General features: G+C 31.7%; 1 protein-coding gene and 4 long non-coding RNA genes across 7 annotated transcripts in view; 1 reads left to right on the top strand and 4 right to left on the bottom strand.

Annotated features, from left to right (window-relative positions):
• Positions 1 to 15,965, top strand: part of LOC121882435 — a 33,784-nt gene that overhangs the window by 9,408 nt on the left and 8,411 nt on the right. The window lies entirely within an intron of this gene.
• LOC121882433 overlaps positions 1 to 15,965 on the bottom strand; it is a 45,333-nt gene that overhangs the window by 6,089 nt on the left and 23,279 nt on the right. For all 3 annotated transcript variants that reach the window (XM_042390696.1, XM_042390695.1, XM_042390694.1), the window contains 15 exons: positions 8,650 to 8,721; positions 8,454 to 8,525; positions 8,034 to 8,105; positions 7,838 to 7,909; positions 5,953 to 6,021; positions 4,503 to 4,571; positions 4,244 to 4,315; positions 3,724 to 3,777; positions 3,565 to 3,606; positions 3,415 to 3,468; positions 2,842 to 3,096; positions 1,758 to 1,864; positions 1,580 to 1,638; positions 1,345 to 1,484; positions 1,050 to 1,265 (listed from right to left, as the gene is read on the bottom strand). In XM_042390696.1, the coding sequence (XP_042246630.1) occupies positions 1,050 to 1,265; positions 1,345 to 1,484; positions 1,580 to 1,638; positions 1,758 to 1,864; positions 2,842 to 3,096; positions 3,415 to 3,468; positions 3,565 to 3,606; positions 3,724 to 3,777; positions 4,244 to 4,315; positions 4,503 to 4,571; positions 5,953 to 6,021; positions 7,838 to 7,909; positions 8,034 to 8,105; positions 8,454 to 8,525; positions 8,650 to 8,721 (1,425 nt within the window). The remainder of the gene's footprint in view (positions 1 to 1,049; positions 1,266 to 1,344; positions 1,485 to 1,579; positions 1,639 to 1,757; positions 1,865 to 2,841; positions 3,097 to 3,414; positions 3,469 to 3,564; positions 3,607 to 3,723; positions 3,778 to 4,243; positions 4,316 to 4,502; positions 4,572 to 5,952; positions 6,022 to 7,837; positions 7,910 to 8,033; positions 8,106 to 8,453; positions 8,526 to 8,649; positions 8,722 to 15,965) is intronic.
• LOC121882436 lies at positions 11,778 to 12,586 on the bottom strand. The gene is made up of 4 exons (XR_006092085.1): positions 12,545 to 12,586; positions 12,364 to 12,435; positions 11,921 to 11,974; positions 11,778 to 11,833 (listed from the first exon to the last, which is right to left on the bottom strand). It is a non-coding gene; the product is annotated as an uncharacterized LOC121882436 (long non-coding RNA).
• On the bottom strand, positions 13,728 to 14,236 carry LOC121882440. The gene is made up of 3 exons (XR_006092089.1): positions 14,165 to 14,236; positions 13,986 to 14,039; positions 13,728 to 13,898 (listed from the first exon to the last, which is right to left on the bottom strand). It is a non-coding gene; the product is annotated as an uncharacterized LOC121882440 (long non-coding RNA).
• The window catches only part of LOC121882437, a 509-nt gene continuing 367 nt past the window's right edge, over positions 15,824 to 15,965 (bottom strand). The window contains exon 3 of the long non-coding RNA XR_006092086.1: positions 15,824 to 15,965. This exon is cut by the window's right edge and continues 29 nt beyond it. This is a non-coding gene — a long non-coding RNA (uncharacterized LOC121882437).

Genomic DNA, 15,965 nt, shown 5'->3' on the forward strand with positions numbered 1-15,965 from the left:
CAGGGGCTGGGGGCGGGATTATCTGACCAACCAGAGGGAAATCTCTGCCATTGTGGCGGAGATTTTGAGCCAGGCTAAAAGCTGTTAATATGTCACTTTACTAAGTTTTAATATTTTTTCAGGTAAGAAAATAACCATGTAGATTCCCAATATGTGGTCAGTTTATCCAAATAACACCTGCCATGAGGTTTGAAGGGGCCGCTGGCCTTTGTTACACCATATTTGATGACCCATCAGATTGTGTGACCTGCAGTGTTGGAAAAGGTACTCAGATCCTTTACTTAAGTAAAAGTATCTGATGTATTAAATACATTTAACAAAGTACATGATAATAATACTGATGAGTCAATGCATAAGCAGCATTTTAACATATCAGTCACAGCTTGATCTGAGTGTTTCTTCCAACACTGCAGGTCACACATTCTGATGGGTCACCAAATACAGTGTAACACCAGGTGAGATGACCGTCAGCCATGTGATACAGACTGCCTTGCTTGAGTATACTTCAGTGTTATCAGTCTACTGGTAATGGCATACTTAATCATTCATCTAGTAGGCAGTATGCAGTATATATGAGGGAAAATAAATCTGTGATGTACATAAATGGTAATGTAGTCTGCCATTGTTGTTGTGCATTAGTGTTATGGCAGGTGGCAACAGACGTTGTGAATTACTGCCACCTACTATGTTGGAGTGTGAAGTACTTGAAGTTAGCGTTGCTAGGACCCCAGAGGCATGTACAGTTATGTAACGACTTGGCTCTCTAGCCCGTGGAACAGCAAACTGGTTGGTTGAACCAGCACCAGCACTAGGTTCAAGTTGGTTGAAAGGGGGTATAATTTGTAATATGGATATTATGTTAAGCAAGCAGAGGAATTCATTTCTCCTCTCTGTCAGCCTCAAAAGTCCAATTAGAAAACTGTTATTTTACTCTTGAAAAGACAATTAAATCTACTTCACAATATTCTGTTAAAATCCCTGGTGTATAGTTTCGTAACTATTGTGTTATTCACTGTATTAGGTGATTATTGGTCTTAGCTTGGACTTACCAGCATCAGCAAGAATGACGTTGTCAATTCTAAGCACAGACGTGTTGTCAGATGTAGTTATAGTAAATCTTCCACTGCCTTTAATTCTCAGTCCTCTAAATTTCCATCTAGAGTCGGAAATTTGTCCAATATTAATGTTTTCAGGAGGAGGCCCACACGTCAGTGTCATTGCTTTACCAGTATAAGTGAGGTTTGGAAAGCTGATTGAAGTTGGACCTTTGAGAAATAGAACATCAGTTAGGAATTTAATTAAGTTAAACAAAGAGTAAGAGACCACTAGCTTTCTGTAACTTACTGTTGTAAAGTGCAGTTACAGAGCCAATCACAGGGGCAATAGGCTCCATTGCTTCTGGGAGTTTTTGATTTGCTTTAGCTATTTCGTCTGAATTAATTTGTCTTGTCTGAACAACAAAGTCTGTAATTAGGCTTCCTTCTCTGTAATAAAAAAAACACAAGCCAGTTGTTTTGTTGAGATATTAAATGTGTACCAATTTCTGCCTCATATTTTGTTAAAACCATAATTACCATACCTGAAGGCCCTCACAAAAACATTAATGAACCCAGTGATTCCTTTATACTGCTCCTCTAACTGTGAGAGAGATTTGGTTCATGATATCAACATTAGAACCAAAACAACAACTGACAACTGAATTGATAACCTCTGAAAATACAAGTTAGAATTGGTTATGGTATCAGCAATGCACTTACCACTGAATCAATCCTTGATTCTAGCTCCTTGTATGTAGAACTTGTTGCATCATTCAGTTCTGGCGTGTACTGTTTGTCTAATCTGATTAACATTTCCACATCAAATCCTGCTTATTTGAAAAAGATTGCAAAGCAAAGCTATGGTTAAACATTTCAGGATTTTTTCTTTCCTGATGTAAAAAAACAAATGGACACCAGAAAAAAGGGTAATATAGACAGAACACAAAATAGTACACAAGACAGGAGACAAGTGGAAATTAAGGTTCATAGAGGCCAATATCTTTGTTGACAAAAGCACAAGTCTCTTTTTAATATTCAATCACATTTCCAGGGCAGATATATAAAAACATTACTCTCAAAACTGTTCATATCTTTTTAAACTATTTTGTTACTGCAGCTTTTAGATATCAAGTAGAATTTATTCCAGCAGCCCCTTGCATTCAATGAAACTTAGATAATGTTTTGAAAAAAATATTCTAGTAGCTGTTATACATAATATATATATGTATATTATACATTATATATATATGTATATGTATATATATGTATATATGTATGTGTGTGTGTATATATATATATATATATATATATATATATATATATATATATATATATATATATACAGTAACTCCTGTGTCTCTTTACTGATTAACATTTGTTAATGTTTAACAGATGGCAAGTAAGCATCACATTAAATTAGCTGTCACATCATTTGGATAGGATCCAAAGAACAGTAGTTCACTAAGCCTGCATTATGAGAACAGACCTCTGCAAGACTATGCTTGTATATTGAATCATTTTTAAAAAAAAGTAAATTGGAGCAAAGTTGTGCAGTGTTGTATGAGACTATTCAATAAAATTGTAACTTTTAGCAGGAAAGTGTATTTTCTTGACGCAGTGCAGCCACAGTTTGAAATTTTGACCCTCAGTTCTAACGGTCACCAAATGGCAAAACTTGAACAGCGGTGTTTAAAATATGTAATATAAGATATACTATAATTCAGAACATAAAACATTATTTGTGATGGATCAAAGGGCAATCTGTAGTGCCACCTCAGCCCCTCTTTTATCAATAAAACAATACCTGTAGCAGAAGCTGTTGTAGAAGCAGGCGGTGTTGTAACAGTAGTAGATGCAGTAGTAGTTAAACTGGTTGCTGAAGGGGTACTGGTAGCAGTTGTACTGGTAGTGGTGGTTGTAATGGTCATGGTAGTAGTCATGTTGGGGACAGTAGTTGTAGTGGCACTAGCCTTGGTACTAGTAGTTGTTGTAAGGGCTGGGGTAGAAGTAACTTCTGATGTGGAGCTAACTGTGGTATTTTGGCTGGTCACATGAGTAGCTACAAATGCAACAGTTTAAGCATAAGAATAATTACTATATATAATAGTACAACAGATTTATAGTTTCTCAACAATTTGTAAATACTACAGGTAATGGCATTGGGTGTTGTTATGACACATATTTCACATCACATTATTTTAAAGCACTTGCTTGTAACAACTATTGTTGGTGTTGAAGCAACAGATGTTTAATGTGTAAAAAGCATACTGAAATTATAGATATAAAGTAAAATCCTTAAAGTGAAAAATAAATTCCTCAATATTTGCAAACAAATGTCAACCATGGGAGTGCTAGCCCATCACTTCTAAATACCTACTGGTAATGATAGTTGTTGGTTGAGTTGTGGTTGTTGTAACAGCAGGCGTTGAGTCTGCAAAGACCATTTTATAACAATGTGTTGTTGCTATATAATTACTATAATTTCTTTAAAATTTGTATACTGTTACAATTATTTCTAAGCACTTACTTGTTACAATTGTTGTTGGTGTAGTAGCAATGGTTGTTGAATCTGAAAAGACCATTTTATAATTATGTATGTTAAACAGAGACATAAAATCCTTCAACTGAAAACAAATTACTGAGAATTGTCCAACAAATATCAGCCCTGTCACTTCTAAATACCTACTGGTAATGACAGTTGTTGGTCGAGTTGTGGTTGTTGTAGCAATCAGCGTTGAATCTGCAAAGGCCATTTTATAACAATGTGTTATTGCAGACAACAGAAATCATAATTAATCAAGTCTTGCTCACTTGCTGTAAGGTTATACTACATTTCTATTGCAAGTATGTGCAGTAAACTACCATGTAATAAAAAGGAAGACCATTGTAACTATCCTTGGTGTAATTTGGGTGTTGCAGTGTTCAGATGTTAGATGTTGAGTTAGCACCAACAATATTATGATCATACATAATTGCTGACCATAAAAAACTAAATGATTCAAGCCACTACACTATGTTTTTGTGGCAATTAATTTTAGGCATATATTTGTTAAAATTATAGTTTGTGATGTGGCAACTGTTGTAGTGTTGGTACATCTGAAAAAAATACTATTGCTTATGTTCACTTAAAAACAAAAATGATTAAATTGTTCCAAACAGGTATTAACCATAAGAGTGTTGCCAATGCCTTGTATCTCATAACTTACTGGTAACTTCAGTTACTGGTGCAGACGTGTGTGATGTAGTGTTCTGATGTGTTGTTTCATGAGGTGTTAAGTCTGCAGAGACCATTTTATGATCATTTGGTATTGGTTAGAAAACATAACAATACATTATTCAAGCCCAAATCATTTACTGTAATATTTTACTACATTTGACTATACACATATTTCACATAACCTTAACTAATTTAATAAATGCCCAGTTAAACAAAGAAAATCACTACAACCTTTTCCAAAAACTTACCTGTTACAGCTGATGTTGGTGTTGCAGCTGTTGTAGAGGTTTCATCTGGTGTTGGAACGGGTGTTGAATCTGATCAGATGATTTTAAAGTTTTAGACCAATTAAAGTTGAAAGAAAAAGTACGTTTCTATATGTAATTATGAACTCTTTACGATGTCCAAACAAATGAACCAGGGAAGTGTTACCCCATTCCTTATATCTAAAAACCTACTGGTAAGTAGGAAGGTGAAATTAATGTTGTAGTGTTCTGATGTTTTGTAGCAACAGGCATTGAATCTGCAAGAATCACTTTACAACCATATATTATTGCTGGCACTACAAACTACAAATTTTACTGCATATTTAGCGGAGGTATGTCACATAACTAACTTTCACTCTGCCTGAATTGTTATAACAAGGAAGGCTATTGTAACAATTCTTGGTACTGTAAGTTGTATAGAGTTCAGAATTATATTACTTTTTTTAAACTGTAAAAGCTATTTTTAAACACTTACTTGTTACAATTGTTGTTGGTGTTGTGGTAACTCTTGTTGTGTTCATTGAATCTGAAAAGACCATTTTATAATTATGTATGTCAAGTAGAGAAGTACGGAGGGGCCATGGAGAAAAAAATAACTAATTTGTGCTCTTGATTTAATCATTCATGCTTATGATTAAGTAATTTGTGCTCTTGATTTAACGGATTTCACCCTCATGCCATTCTCTCGTTTCATGCTCCTGAGGATGTCATTCAGTTCATAGAAACTCAGCTTCAGGGTTGTGGACATGGATGTATTGTCCGTCCATCCATCCATCCATCCATCCATTTTCTATAGTGCTTATCCTTTAGAGGGTTGTGGGGGAGCTGGAGCTGATCTCAGACGTAGAGACAAACAACCATTCACACTCACACTCACACCTACAGGCAATTTAGAGTTGCCAGTTAACCTAACCTGCATGTTTTCGGTCTGTGGGAGGAAGCTGGAGCATCCGAACATTCAAACATATACCTGAATATTATGTATCCACATCTGTGGTTGTGGAGCGCTTCTTGGCTGCCTTTGTTCAAGCTTGGCTTGGATCAGTAACTGAAGGGAAACGTCTTCTTTGTCACTTTTTTCAAACTTCCAGCTAACTGGCAAAACAGTTAAATTGAGAGCATGAATTATTAAATCAGGAGCACAAATTAGATTTTTTTTCTCCATGGCCCCTTCCAGTCTCTTTAGTGAAGTAAAATCCTCAAGTGAAAATAAATTACTGACAAACTTTAAACAGATCCTAAGAGGGTGAGAGATAGCCCTTCCATTTATTCTAAAAGCTTAAATTACATTTTAAAAATTAAGCCCAGATCATGCACTGTATTTTTTTATTACATCTTTATAATACACATATTTCACATGACTTTAATTAAAAAAATAAATGCCCAGTTATCATAAGGAAAGGTAGTAAATTAATTATGTTGAATCACTTACATGTTATAAATGTTGTTGGTGTTGCAGCTATTGTAGTGTTCATATGTGTTGTAGCAACAGGAGTTGAATCTGAAAACAATGCATAAAGTGAAATCCTTCAAATGTAGATTAATAACTGAAAAATCTATGCCATCCCTTATTTCTAAAAACCTAATGATAACTACACTTATAAGAGAAATTGTGGGTGTTGTAGTGTTCAGATGTGTTGTAGCAATTGGTGTTGAATCTGCAAAGACCATTTTATAATCATGTTAGTGCTGGTGATAGAAGCCAAAATTATTCAAGCCCAGATCATGTACAGTAAAGTGCAAAGTCTGGAGAGGGATTTATATTACCATGTATTATTGTATTATAATAAAAGAGATTCCCAACAATATTACAACTGCCAGTCCACCGTGTCAGCGTCAGGTTTTGCTTTGCATAGGCATGAAAAGTAAACATGTGTACATGAGGAGCGTTTTCTAATATGGCACTTCTATCAGCAGTAATCGGCAGGATAATATAGTTTGTCTGCTTTTCCAAAACCATTACAAATCACTGTTAAAAAACAATGATTAGGTTATGGTTATGGTTAGGTTTAGGCACAAAAAACACTTTGTTAGGGTTAGGGAAAGATCATGGTTTGGGTTAGGGTTAGGGTTAAAATGATTACTTGAAAGTGGTGCGGGTTAAAGTTTCTACATCCTTAAAGTTAGGCAACCCTTGTTGTCTTGGCAACAGTAAACCCCATGACAATCGTAGTTACATTTTTTTAAATAAGTGACACTCGGTTGGTGTTGTCTTTATTTTACATTTTTATACTTTTATACTTTTTAAATGTTTAAGCACTTACTTGTTACAATTGTTAGTGGTGTTTTGGTAACTGTTGTTGTGTTCACATTTGTTGTTGTTGTTGAATCTGGGAAGAACAAATAAATCTGTATGTTAAACTGAGAAATGAAGATAAATTGAGTCTACAAAGAGTTTTATTATCCTGCCTTTATTTTGACAGTAAAAAACTAAATAAAATAGTTAAATCCCAGACAACTCACTGTATTTCCTTTTTATACATTTCTATAATAGAATATTTCTGAACTCCTACTTGTTACAAGTATAGGTGTTGCACTTGCTATAGTGTTCATAACTGTTGTAGCAGTGGGTGTTGAATCTGAAAAATAATTCACAATTAGGTGTGCTAAACTCAAAGGAAGTTAAAATAAAATAGATGTTTCCCATTTATTCTAATCTAAAACCTACTGGTAATTATGGTTGTTGGTGTAGTTGCGGGTGATGTAGTGTTCAGATGTGTCGTCGCAATATTTGTTGAGTCTGCAAAGACCATGTTATGATCATGTGTTATTGTTGACAGAAGAAACTAAAAAGAAAAAAACTTATTATAATGTTTTATAACAATTTTACAAGGCATATTTCACAAAACCTTAAACAATCACTGCCTAGTTGTACTTCATTGTTACAATTGTCTTTGGTGTTGCAGTTGTTGTAGTACCCTGTAGCAACAGGATACTTCAACAATTGTGCTGTAGCAACAGGTGTTGAATCTGGACACAAAATTTGCAGTCACATTAAAATCAAAAACGTTTTCATGACAATAGCTGGTTTTGAAATTGTGGATGTTATAGTGGTCAGTGTTCTGTTGCTCAGTAGTTGTGTTCAGCAGCTAAAGATTTGAGTATTTGAGATTATCATGTGCTTTTGCTGAATATACAAAGCAAAATTATTGAAGGACATACAGTATATTACTTACTTAGGCAACCTCGTCGTCATGGCAACAGTAAACACCATGACAATCGTAGTTACTTTTTTTTTTTTAGAGAGCCACTTGGTTGGTTTTATCTTTATTTTACATTTTTATACTTTTATATTTTTTATATGTTTAAGCACTTACTTGTTACACTTGTTGTTGGTGTTGGGGTAACTGTTGTTGTGCTCACATTTGTTGTAGCAACTGTTGTTGAATCTGGAAAGATTAATTTATAGTTCTGTATGTTAAACCAAGAGGGAAAATGTAAAAAAACTGAGGATACATTTTTAAACAAATCCTTGGAAAGGAGTAAGCCCCTCCTTTTACTCTAAAGACCTACCGTTAAATACAGTGGTTGGTGAAGTTGTGAGTGTTGTAGTATTCATATGTGTTGTAGCAACAGGTGTTGAATCTGGACACAAAATTTGCAGTTACATTACAATTAAAAACATTTCATGACAATAGCTGGTTTTGAAATTGTGGATGTTATAGTGGTCAGTGTTCTGTTGCTCAGTAGTTGTGTTCAGCAGCTAAAGATTTGAGTATTTGAGATTATCATGTGTTTTTGCTGAATATACAAAGCAAAATTATCGAAGAACATACAGTATATTACTTACTTAGGCAACCTCGTCGTCACGGCAACAGTAAACGCCATGACAATCGTAGTTACTTTTTTTTTTTTAAAGTGCCACTTGGTTGGTTTTATCTTTATTTTACATTTTTATACTTTTATATTTTTTTTATATGTTTAAGCACTTACTTGTTACACTTGTTGTTGGTGTTGGGGTAACTGTTGTTGTGCTCACATTTGTTGTAGCAACTGTTGTTGAATCTGGAAAGATTAATTTATAGTTCTGTATGTTAAACCAAGAGGGAAAATGTAAAAAAACTGAGGATACATTTTTAAACAAATCCTTGGAAAGGAGTAAGCCCCTCCATTTACTCTAAAGACCTACCGTTAAATACAGTGGTTGGTGAAGTTGTGAGTGTTGTAGTATTCATATGTGTTGTAGCAACAGGTGTTGAATCTGGAAAAAACATAATGTGTGAAGTAAAATCATCAATGGAACATAAATGACTGGAAAATCGACACCATTTCTTATTTCTAAAAACTTACTGATAACTACAGTTATTAGTAAAATTGTGGGTTTTGTATTGTTCAGGTGTGTTGTAGCAATTGGTGTTGAATCTGCAAAGACCATTTTACAATCATATGTTATTGCTGGAAATAGAAGCCAAAATTATTCAAGCCCAGATCATGTACAGTAAAATGCAAAGTCTGCAAAGAGAACTATGTGACCATGTGTTATTGCATAAAAAAGTAAAAGAAATTCCCCACAATTATTGTATATAAATATAAGCACTTATCTCAAAAAATATTTTTAAGCAATTACTTGTTACAATTGTTGTTGGTGTGGTAACTTGTTGTGTTCACATTTGTTGTAGCAACTGTTATTGAATCTAGAAAGAACAATTTATAATTCTGTTTGGTAAACTGGGAGAGTAAAAATATAAGTGAAGATACATTTTAAGGAAATTTTGAAAAGTAAAAATAAGAATTATTTTAAATAACTGGTGTTGCAACTGTTGTTGTGTTCATATCTGTTGTAGCAACAAGTGTTGAATCTGGAAAAAAAAATGTGTGAAATAAAATCCTTCAAAGATATAATTGCTACAACATTTTAAACAAATGTTAACCAGGGAAATGTATGAATGTACTGGTAATGTATAATGTGATAGAAGTTGTGACTGCTGTAGAGTTCAGATGTGTTGTAACAATACGCCTAGAATCCGCAAAAAACATTTTACAATCATGCATTATAGCTGACAATACAAAATAAAATTGTTGTGCCAACAGGTGTTGAATATGAAAAGACCATTTTATAATAATGTATGTTAAACTGAAAAGTACAATCTGACAATTGGTGAGAGGTGGACCTTCCATTTATCCTAAAAACCTACTGGTAAATTTTTCTTTTTAACTTAGGTAAAGTTATGAGCATTGTTGTGCTCAAATTGGTTGAAGCAATACAACAAAGCAATTGAGTATACAGATATTGGTGTAGCTGCAGGTGTTATAGTGTTGATATCTGTTGTAGCAGTGGGTTATGAGTCTGTATGTGTGTTGCACGTGCTGTAGTGTTCATAACTGTTGTAGCAGTGGGTGTTGAATATGAAAAATAATTCACAATTAGGCATGCTAAACTCAAAGGATGTTAAGATAAAATAGATGTTTCCCTATCTATTCTAATCTAAAACCTACTGGTAATTATGGCTGTTGGTGAACTTGTGGGTGATGTAGTGTTCAGATGTGTCGTCGCAATATTTGTTGAGTCTGCAAAGACCAGGTTATGATCATGTGTTATTGTTGACAGACGAAACTAAAAAGAAAAATAAATAATAAAATAAAATAACAATTTTACAACACATATTACACAAAACGTAAACTTAAACAATCACGGCCTCGTTGTACTTAATCATTACAATGCACTTACACTTAAATTAAAAACGTACTCATGACAATAGCTGATTTTGAAATTGTGGATGTTATACTGGTCAGTGTTCAGTTCAGTCGCTAAAGGTTTGAGTTTTTGAGATTATGTGATCATCTGTTTTTGCTGAATATACAAAGCAAAATTATTGAGGCACATACAGTATATTACTAACTGTAAACTTTTACTAATTTTTTTTTTAGATACACTTCTCTGACATTTACTTTAAAAACCTATTGACCTTGATTTAAAACACTGCTAAGTTTCAGCAACACAGCTGTGTAACAGTTGTTTTTTTTTGGTATTTACTCATCACAAATGTTGTTGGTGTTTAAGCTATAGTGTTCACATCTGTTGTAGCAATATATGTTGAATCTGAAAAAACAATGTTAAAGTTATGAAATATTTATCATTTAAAAATATATATCTATAAACTATAAACTTACTTGTGACTGCGGTGGTCAGTGTAGCTGTGGGTGTAGTAGTGTTGAGTGTTGAACCTTAATGATAATAAAATTTACTTAATTTATGAAACAATGAAACACATACGATAATTTTATACTTTTCTACTTCTGGAAATGATATATATATATACATATATACATTTATAGATTGATTGATTGATTGATTGATTGATTTTTGTGTTTTTTCCTGTTGAGACTGATTTTTTTTTTTTTTTTTTACTGAAGATGATTAATCTATTCCATTATTTTAAAGTACTTACTTGTTACAATTGATGTTGGTGTTGCTGTGAATATTGTTGTGTTTAAATCTGTTGTAGCAAAAGATGTTGAGTCTAAAGAGGACATTTTATAGTTATTTATCTTCTACCTTCAAAATTAATATCCTTTCAAACAAATCTTAAACAAAAATATATATAATAATAGTGTTTTTGTATTCAAAAATACATACTGGTTACAGCTGGTTGTGTTGTAATGTTCAGACTTGTTGTAGCAATAGGTGTTGTGTCTGTAAAGATGAAATGTTGATCATGTTATGTGAGATTTTAACTATATATATATATATATATATATATATATATATATATATATATATATATATATATATATATATATATATATATATATATATGTATTAATGGAGACTGATTTATTTATTTTACTGAAGATGATTAACCTATTCCATTATTTTAAAGTACTTACTCGTTGCAATTGATGTTGGTGTTGCTGTGAATATTGTTGTGTTTAAATCTGTTGTAGCAACAGATGTTGAGTCTAAAGAGGACATTTTATAGTTATTTATCTGCTACCTTCAAAATTAATATAATTTCAAGCAAATCTTAAACAAAAATATAAAAGCATTTTTGTATTCAAAAATACATACTGGTTACAGCTGGTTGTGTTGTAATGTTAAGACTTGTTGTAGCAATAGGTGTTGTGTCTGTAAAGATGAAACCTTGATCATGTTATGTGAGATTTTAACAATATATATGTAGATAGATGGATTGACAGATTGATTGATTGATTTTTGTGTTCTTTCCTATTGAGACCGATTTTTATTTTATTTTATTTTTTTTACTGAAGATGATTAACCTATTCCATTATTTTAAAGTACTTACTTGTTACAGTTGATGGTTGTGTTGCTGTGAATGTTGTGTTTAAATCTGTTGTTGCAATATATGTTGAATCTGAAAGGAAAAATTAAAATGATAAAATATTTATCATTTAAAGATATGTAACTTTTTTATGTGTCACCCTTATTTCTAGAAACTTACTGGTGACAGCGGTGGTCGGTGTAGCTGTGGGTGTAGTAGTGATGAGTGTTGAATCTTAATGAGAATAAAATGTACTTGATTTATGTAACACATACCGTAGTTTATACTTTTCTACTTCTAGAAATACAAAGAGGGTTATAACAAAGCAAAATGTACATCGTTATTTTTGAACATCTTACTTTTTAGAGTGGTTGGTGAAGTAGCTGTGAGTGTTGTGGTGTTCAGATGTGTTGTAGCAATAGGTGTTGTATCTGTAAAGATGAAACCTTGATCATGTTACGTGAGATTTTAACTATATATATATATATATATATATATATATACATAGATAGATAGATAGATAGATGTTTGTGTTTTTTCCTATGGAGACTGACTTTTATTTATTTATTTATTTATTTTTTACTGAAGATGATTAACCAATTCCATTATTTTAAAGTACTTACTTGTTACAATTGATGTTGGTGTTGCTGTGAATGTTGTTGTGTTTAAATCTGTTGTAAGAACAGATGTTGAGTCTAAAAAGAAAATTTTATTGTTATTTATCTGCTACCTTCAAAATTAATATCCTTTCAAACAAATCTCAAATAAAAATATAAAAGTATTTTTGTATTCAAAAATACATACTGGTTACAGCTGGTTGTGTTGTTATGTTAAGACTTGTTGTAGCAATAGGTGTTGTGTCTGTAAAGATGAAACCTTGATCATGTTATGTGAGATTTTAACAATATATATGTAGATACATAGATTGACAGATTGATTGATTGATTTTTGTGTTCTTTCCTATTGAGACCGATTTTTATTTATTTTTTATTTTTACTGAAGATGATTAACCTATTCCATTATTTTAAAGTACTTACTTGTTACAATTGATGGTTGTGTTGCTGTGAATGTTGTGTTTAAATCTGTTGTTGCAATATATGTTGAATCTGAAAGGAAAAATTAAAATGATAAAATATTTATCATTCAAAGATATGTAACTTTTTTATGTCACCCTTATTTCTATAAACTTACTGGTGACTGCGGTGGTCGGTGTAGCTGTGGGTGTAGTAGTGATGAGTGTTGAATCTTAATGAGAATAAAATGTACTTGATTTATGTAACACATACCGTAGTTTATACTTTTCTACTTCTAGAAATACAAAGAGGGTTATAACAAAGCAAAATGTACATCGTTATTTTTGAACATCTTACTTTTTAGAGTGGTTGGTGGAGTAGCTATGGGTGTTGTGGTGTTCAGATGTGTTGTAGCAATAGGTGTTGTATCTGTAAAGATGAAACCTTGATCATGTTATGTGAGATTTTAACTATATATATATATATATATAGGTAGAGAGAGAGATAGATAGATAGATAGATAGATAGATAGATAGATAGATAGATAGATAGATAGATAGATTTTTGTGTTTTTTCCTATGGAGACTGACTTTTATTTATTTATTTATTTATTTTTTTACTGAAGATGATTAACCAATTCCATTATTTTAAAGTACTTACTTGTTACAATTGATGTTGGTGTTGCTGTGAATGTTGTTGTGTTTAAATCTGTTGTAAGAACAGATGTTGAGTCTAAAAAGAAAATTTTATTGTTATTTATCTGCTACCTTCAAAATTAATATCCTTTCAAACAAATCTCACATAAAAATATAAATGCATTTTTGTATTCAAAAATACATACTGGTTACAGCTGGTTGTGTTGTTATGTTAAGACTTGTTGTAGCAATAGGTGTTGTGTCTGTAAAGATGAAACCATGATCATGTTATGTGAGATTTTAACAATATATATGTAAATAGATAGATTGACAGATTGATTGATTGATTTTTGTGTTCTTTCCTATTGAGACCGATTTTTATTTTATTTTTATTTTTTTACTGAAGATGATTAACCTATTCCATTATTTTAAAGTACTTACTTGTTACAATTGATGGTTGTGTTGCTGTGAATGTTGTGTTTAAATCTGTTGTTGCAATATATGTTGAATCTGAAAGGAAAAATTAAAATGATAAAATATTTATCATTTAAAGATATGTAACTTTTTTATGTGTCACCCTTATTTCTATAAACTTACTGGTGACTGCGGTGGTCGGTGTAGCTGTGGGTGTAGTAGTGATGAGTGTTGAATCTTAATGAGAATAAAATGTACTTGATTTATGTAACACATACCGTAGTTTATACTTTTCTACTTCTAGAAATACAAAGAGGGTTATAACAAAGCAAAATGTACATTGTTAGTTTTGAACATCTTACTTTTTAGAGTGGTTGGTGAAGTAGCTGTGAGTGTTGTGGTGTTCAGATGTGTTGTAGCAATAGGTGTTGTATCTGTAAAGATGAAACCTTGATCATGTTATGTGAGATTTTAACTATATATATATACATATATATAGGTACAGAGATAGATAGATAGATAGATAGATAGATAGATAGATAGATAGATAGATTTTTGTGTTTTTTCCTATGGAGACTGACTTTTATTTATTTATTTATTTATTTTTTTACTGAAGATGATTAACCTATTCCATTATTTTAAAGTACTTACTTGTTACAATTGATGTTGGTGTTGCTGTGAATGTTGTTGTGTTTAAATCTGTTGTAAGAACAGATGTTGAGTCTAAAAAGAAAATTTTATTGTTATTTATCTGCTACCTTCAAAATTAATATCCTTTCAAACAAATCTCACATAAAAATATAAAAGCATTTTTGTAGTCAAAAATACATACTGGTTACAGCTGGTTGTGTTGTTATGTTAAGACTTGTTGTAGCAATAGGTGTTGTGTCTGTAAAGATGAAACCATGATCATGTTATGTGAGATTTTAACAATATATATGTAGATACATAGATTGACAGATTGATTGATTGATTTTTGTGTTCTTTCCTATTGAGACCGATTTTTATTTATTTTTTATTTTTACTGAAGATGATTAACCTATTCCATTATTTTAAAGTACTTACTTGTTACAATTGATGGTTGTGTTGCTGTGAATGTTGTGTTTAAATCTGTTGTTGCAATATATGTTGAATCTGAAAGGAAAAATTAAAATGATAAAATATTTATCATTCAAAGATATGTAACTTTTTTATGTCACCCTTATTTCTATAAACTTACTGGTGACTGCGGTGGTCGGTGTAGCTGTGGGTGTAGTAGTGATGAGTGTTGAATCTTAATGAGAATAAAATGTACTTGATTTATGTAACACATACCGTAGTTTATACTTTTCTACTTCTAGAAATACAAAGAGGGTTATAACAAAGCAAAATGTACATCGTTATTTTTGAACATCTTACTTTTTAGAGTGGTTGGTGGAGTAGCTATGAGTGTTGTGGTGTTCAGATGTGTTGTAGCAATAGGTGTTGTATCTGTAAAGATGAAACCTTGATCATGTTATGTGAGATTTTAACTATATATATATATATATATATAGGTAGAGAGATAGATAGATAGATAGATAGATAGATAGATAGATAGATAGATAGATAGATAGATAGATAGATAGATTTTTGTGTTTTTTCCTATGGAGACTGACTTTTATTTATTTATTTATTTATTTTTTTACTGAAGATGATTAACCAATTCCATTATTTTAAAGTACTTACTTGTTACAATTGATGTTGGTGTTGCTGTGAATGTTGTTGTGTTTAAATCTGTTGTAAGAACAGATGTTGAGTCTAAAAAGAAAATTTTATTGTTATTTATCTGCTACCTTCAAAATTAATATCCTTTCAAACAAATCTCACATAAAAATATAAATGCATTTTTGTATTCAAAAATACATACTGGTTACAGCTGGTTGTGTTGTTATGTTAAGACTTGTTGTAGCAATAGGTGTTGTGTCTGTAAAGATGAAACCATGATCATGTTATGTGAGATTTTAACAATATATATGTAAATAGATAGATTGACAGATTGATTGATTGATTTTTGTGTTCTTTCCTATTGAGACCGATTTTTATTTTATTTTTATTTTTTTACTGAAGATGATTAACCTATTCCATTATTTTAAAGTACTTACTTGTTACAATTGATGGTTGTGTTGCTGTGAATGTTGTGTT

The sequence above is a fragment of the Thunnus maccoyii genome, chromosome 17, assembly GCF_910596095.1.
Source record: "Thunnus maccoyii chromosome 17, fThuMac1.1, whole genome shotgun sequence".
NCBI lineage: Eukaryota > Metazoa > Chordata > Actinopteri > Scombriformes > Scombridae > Thunnus > Thunnus maccoyii.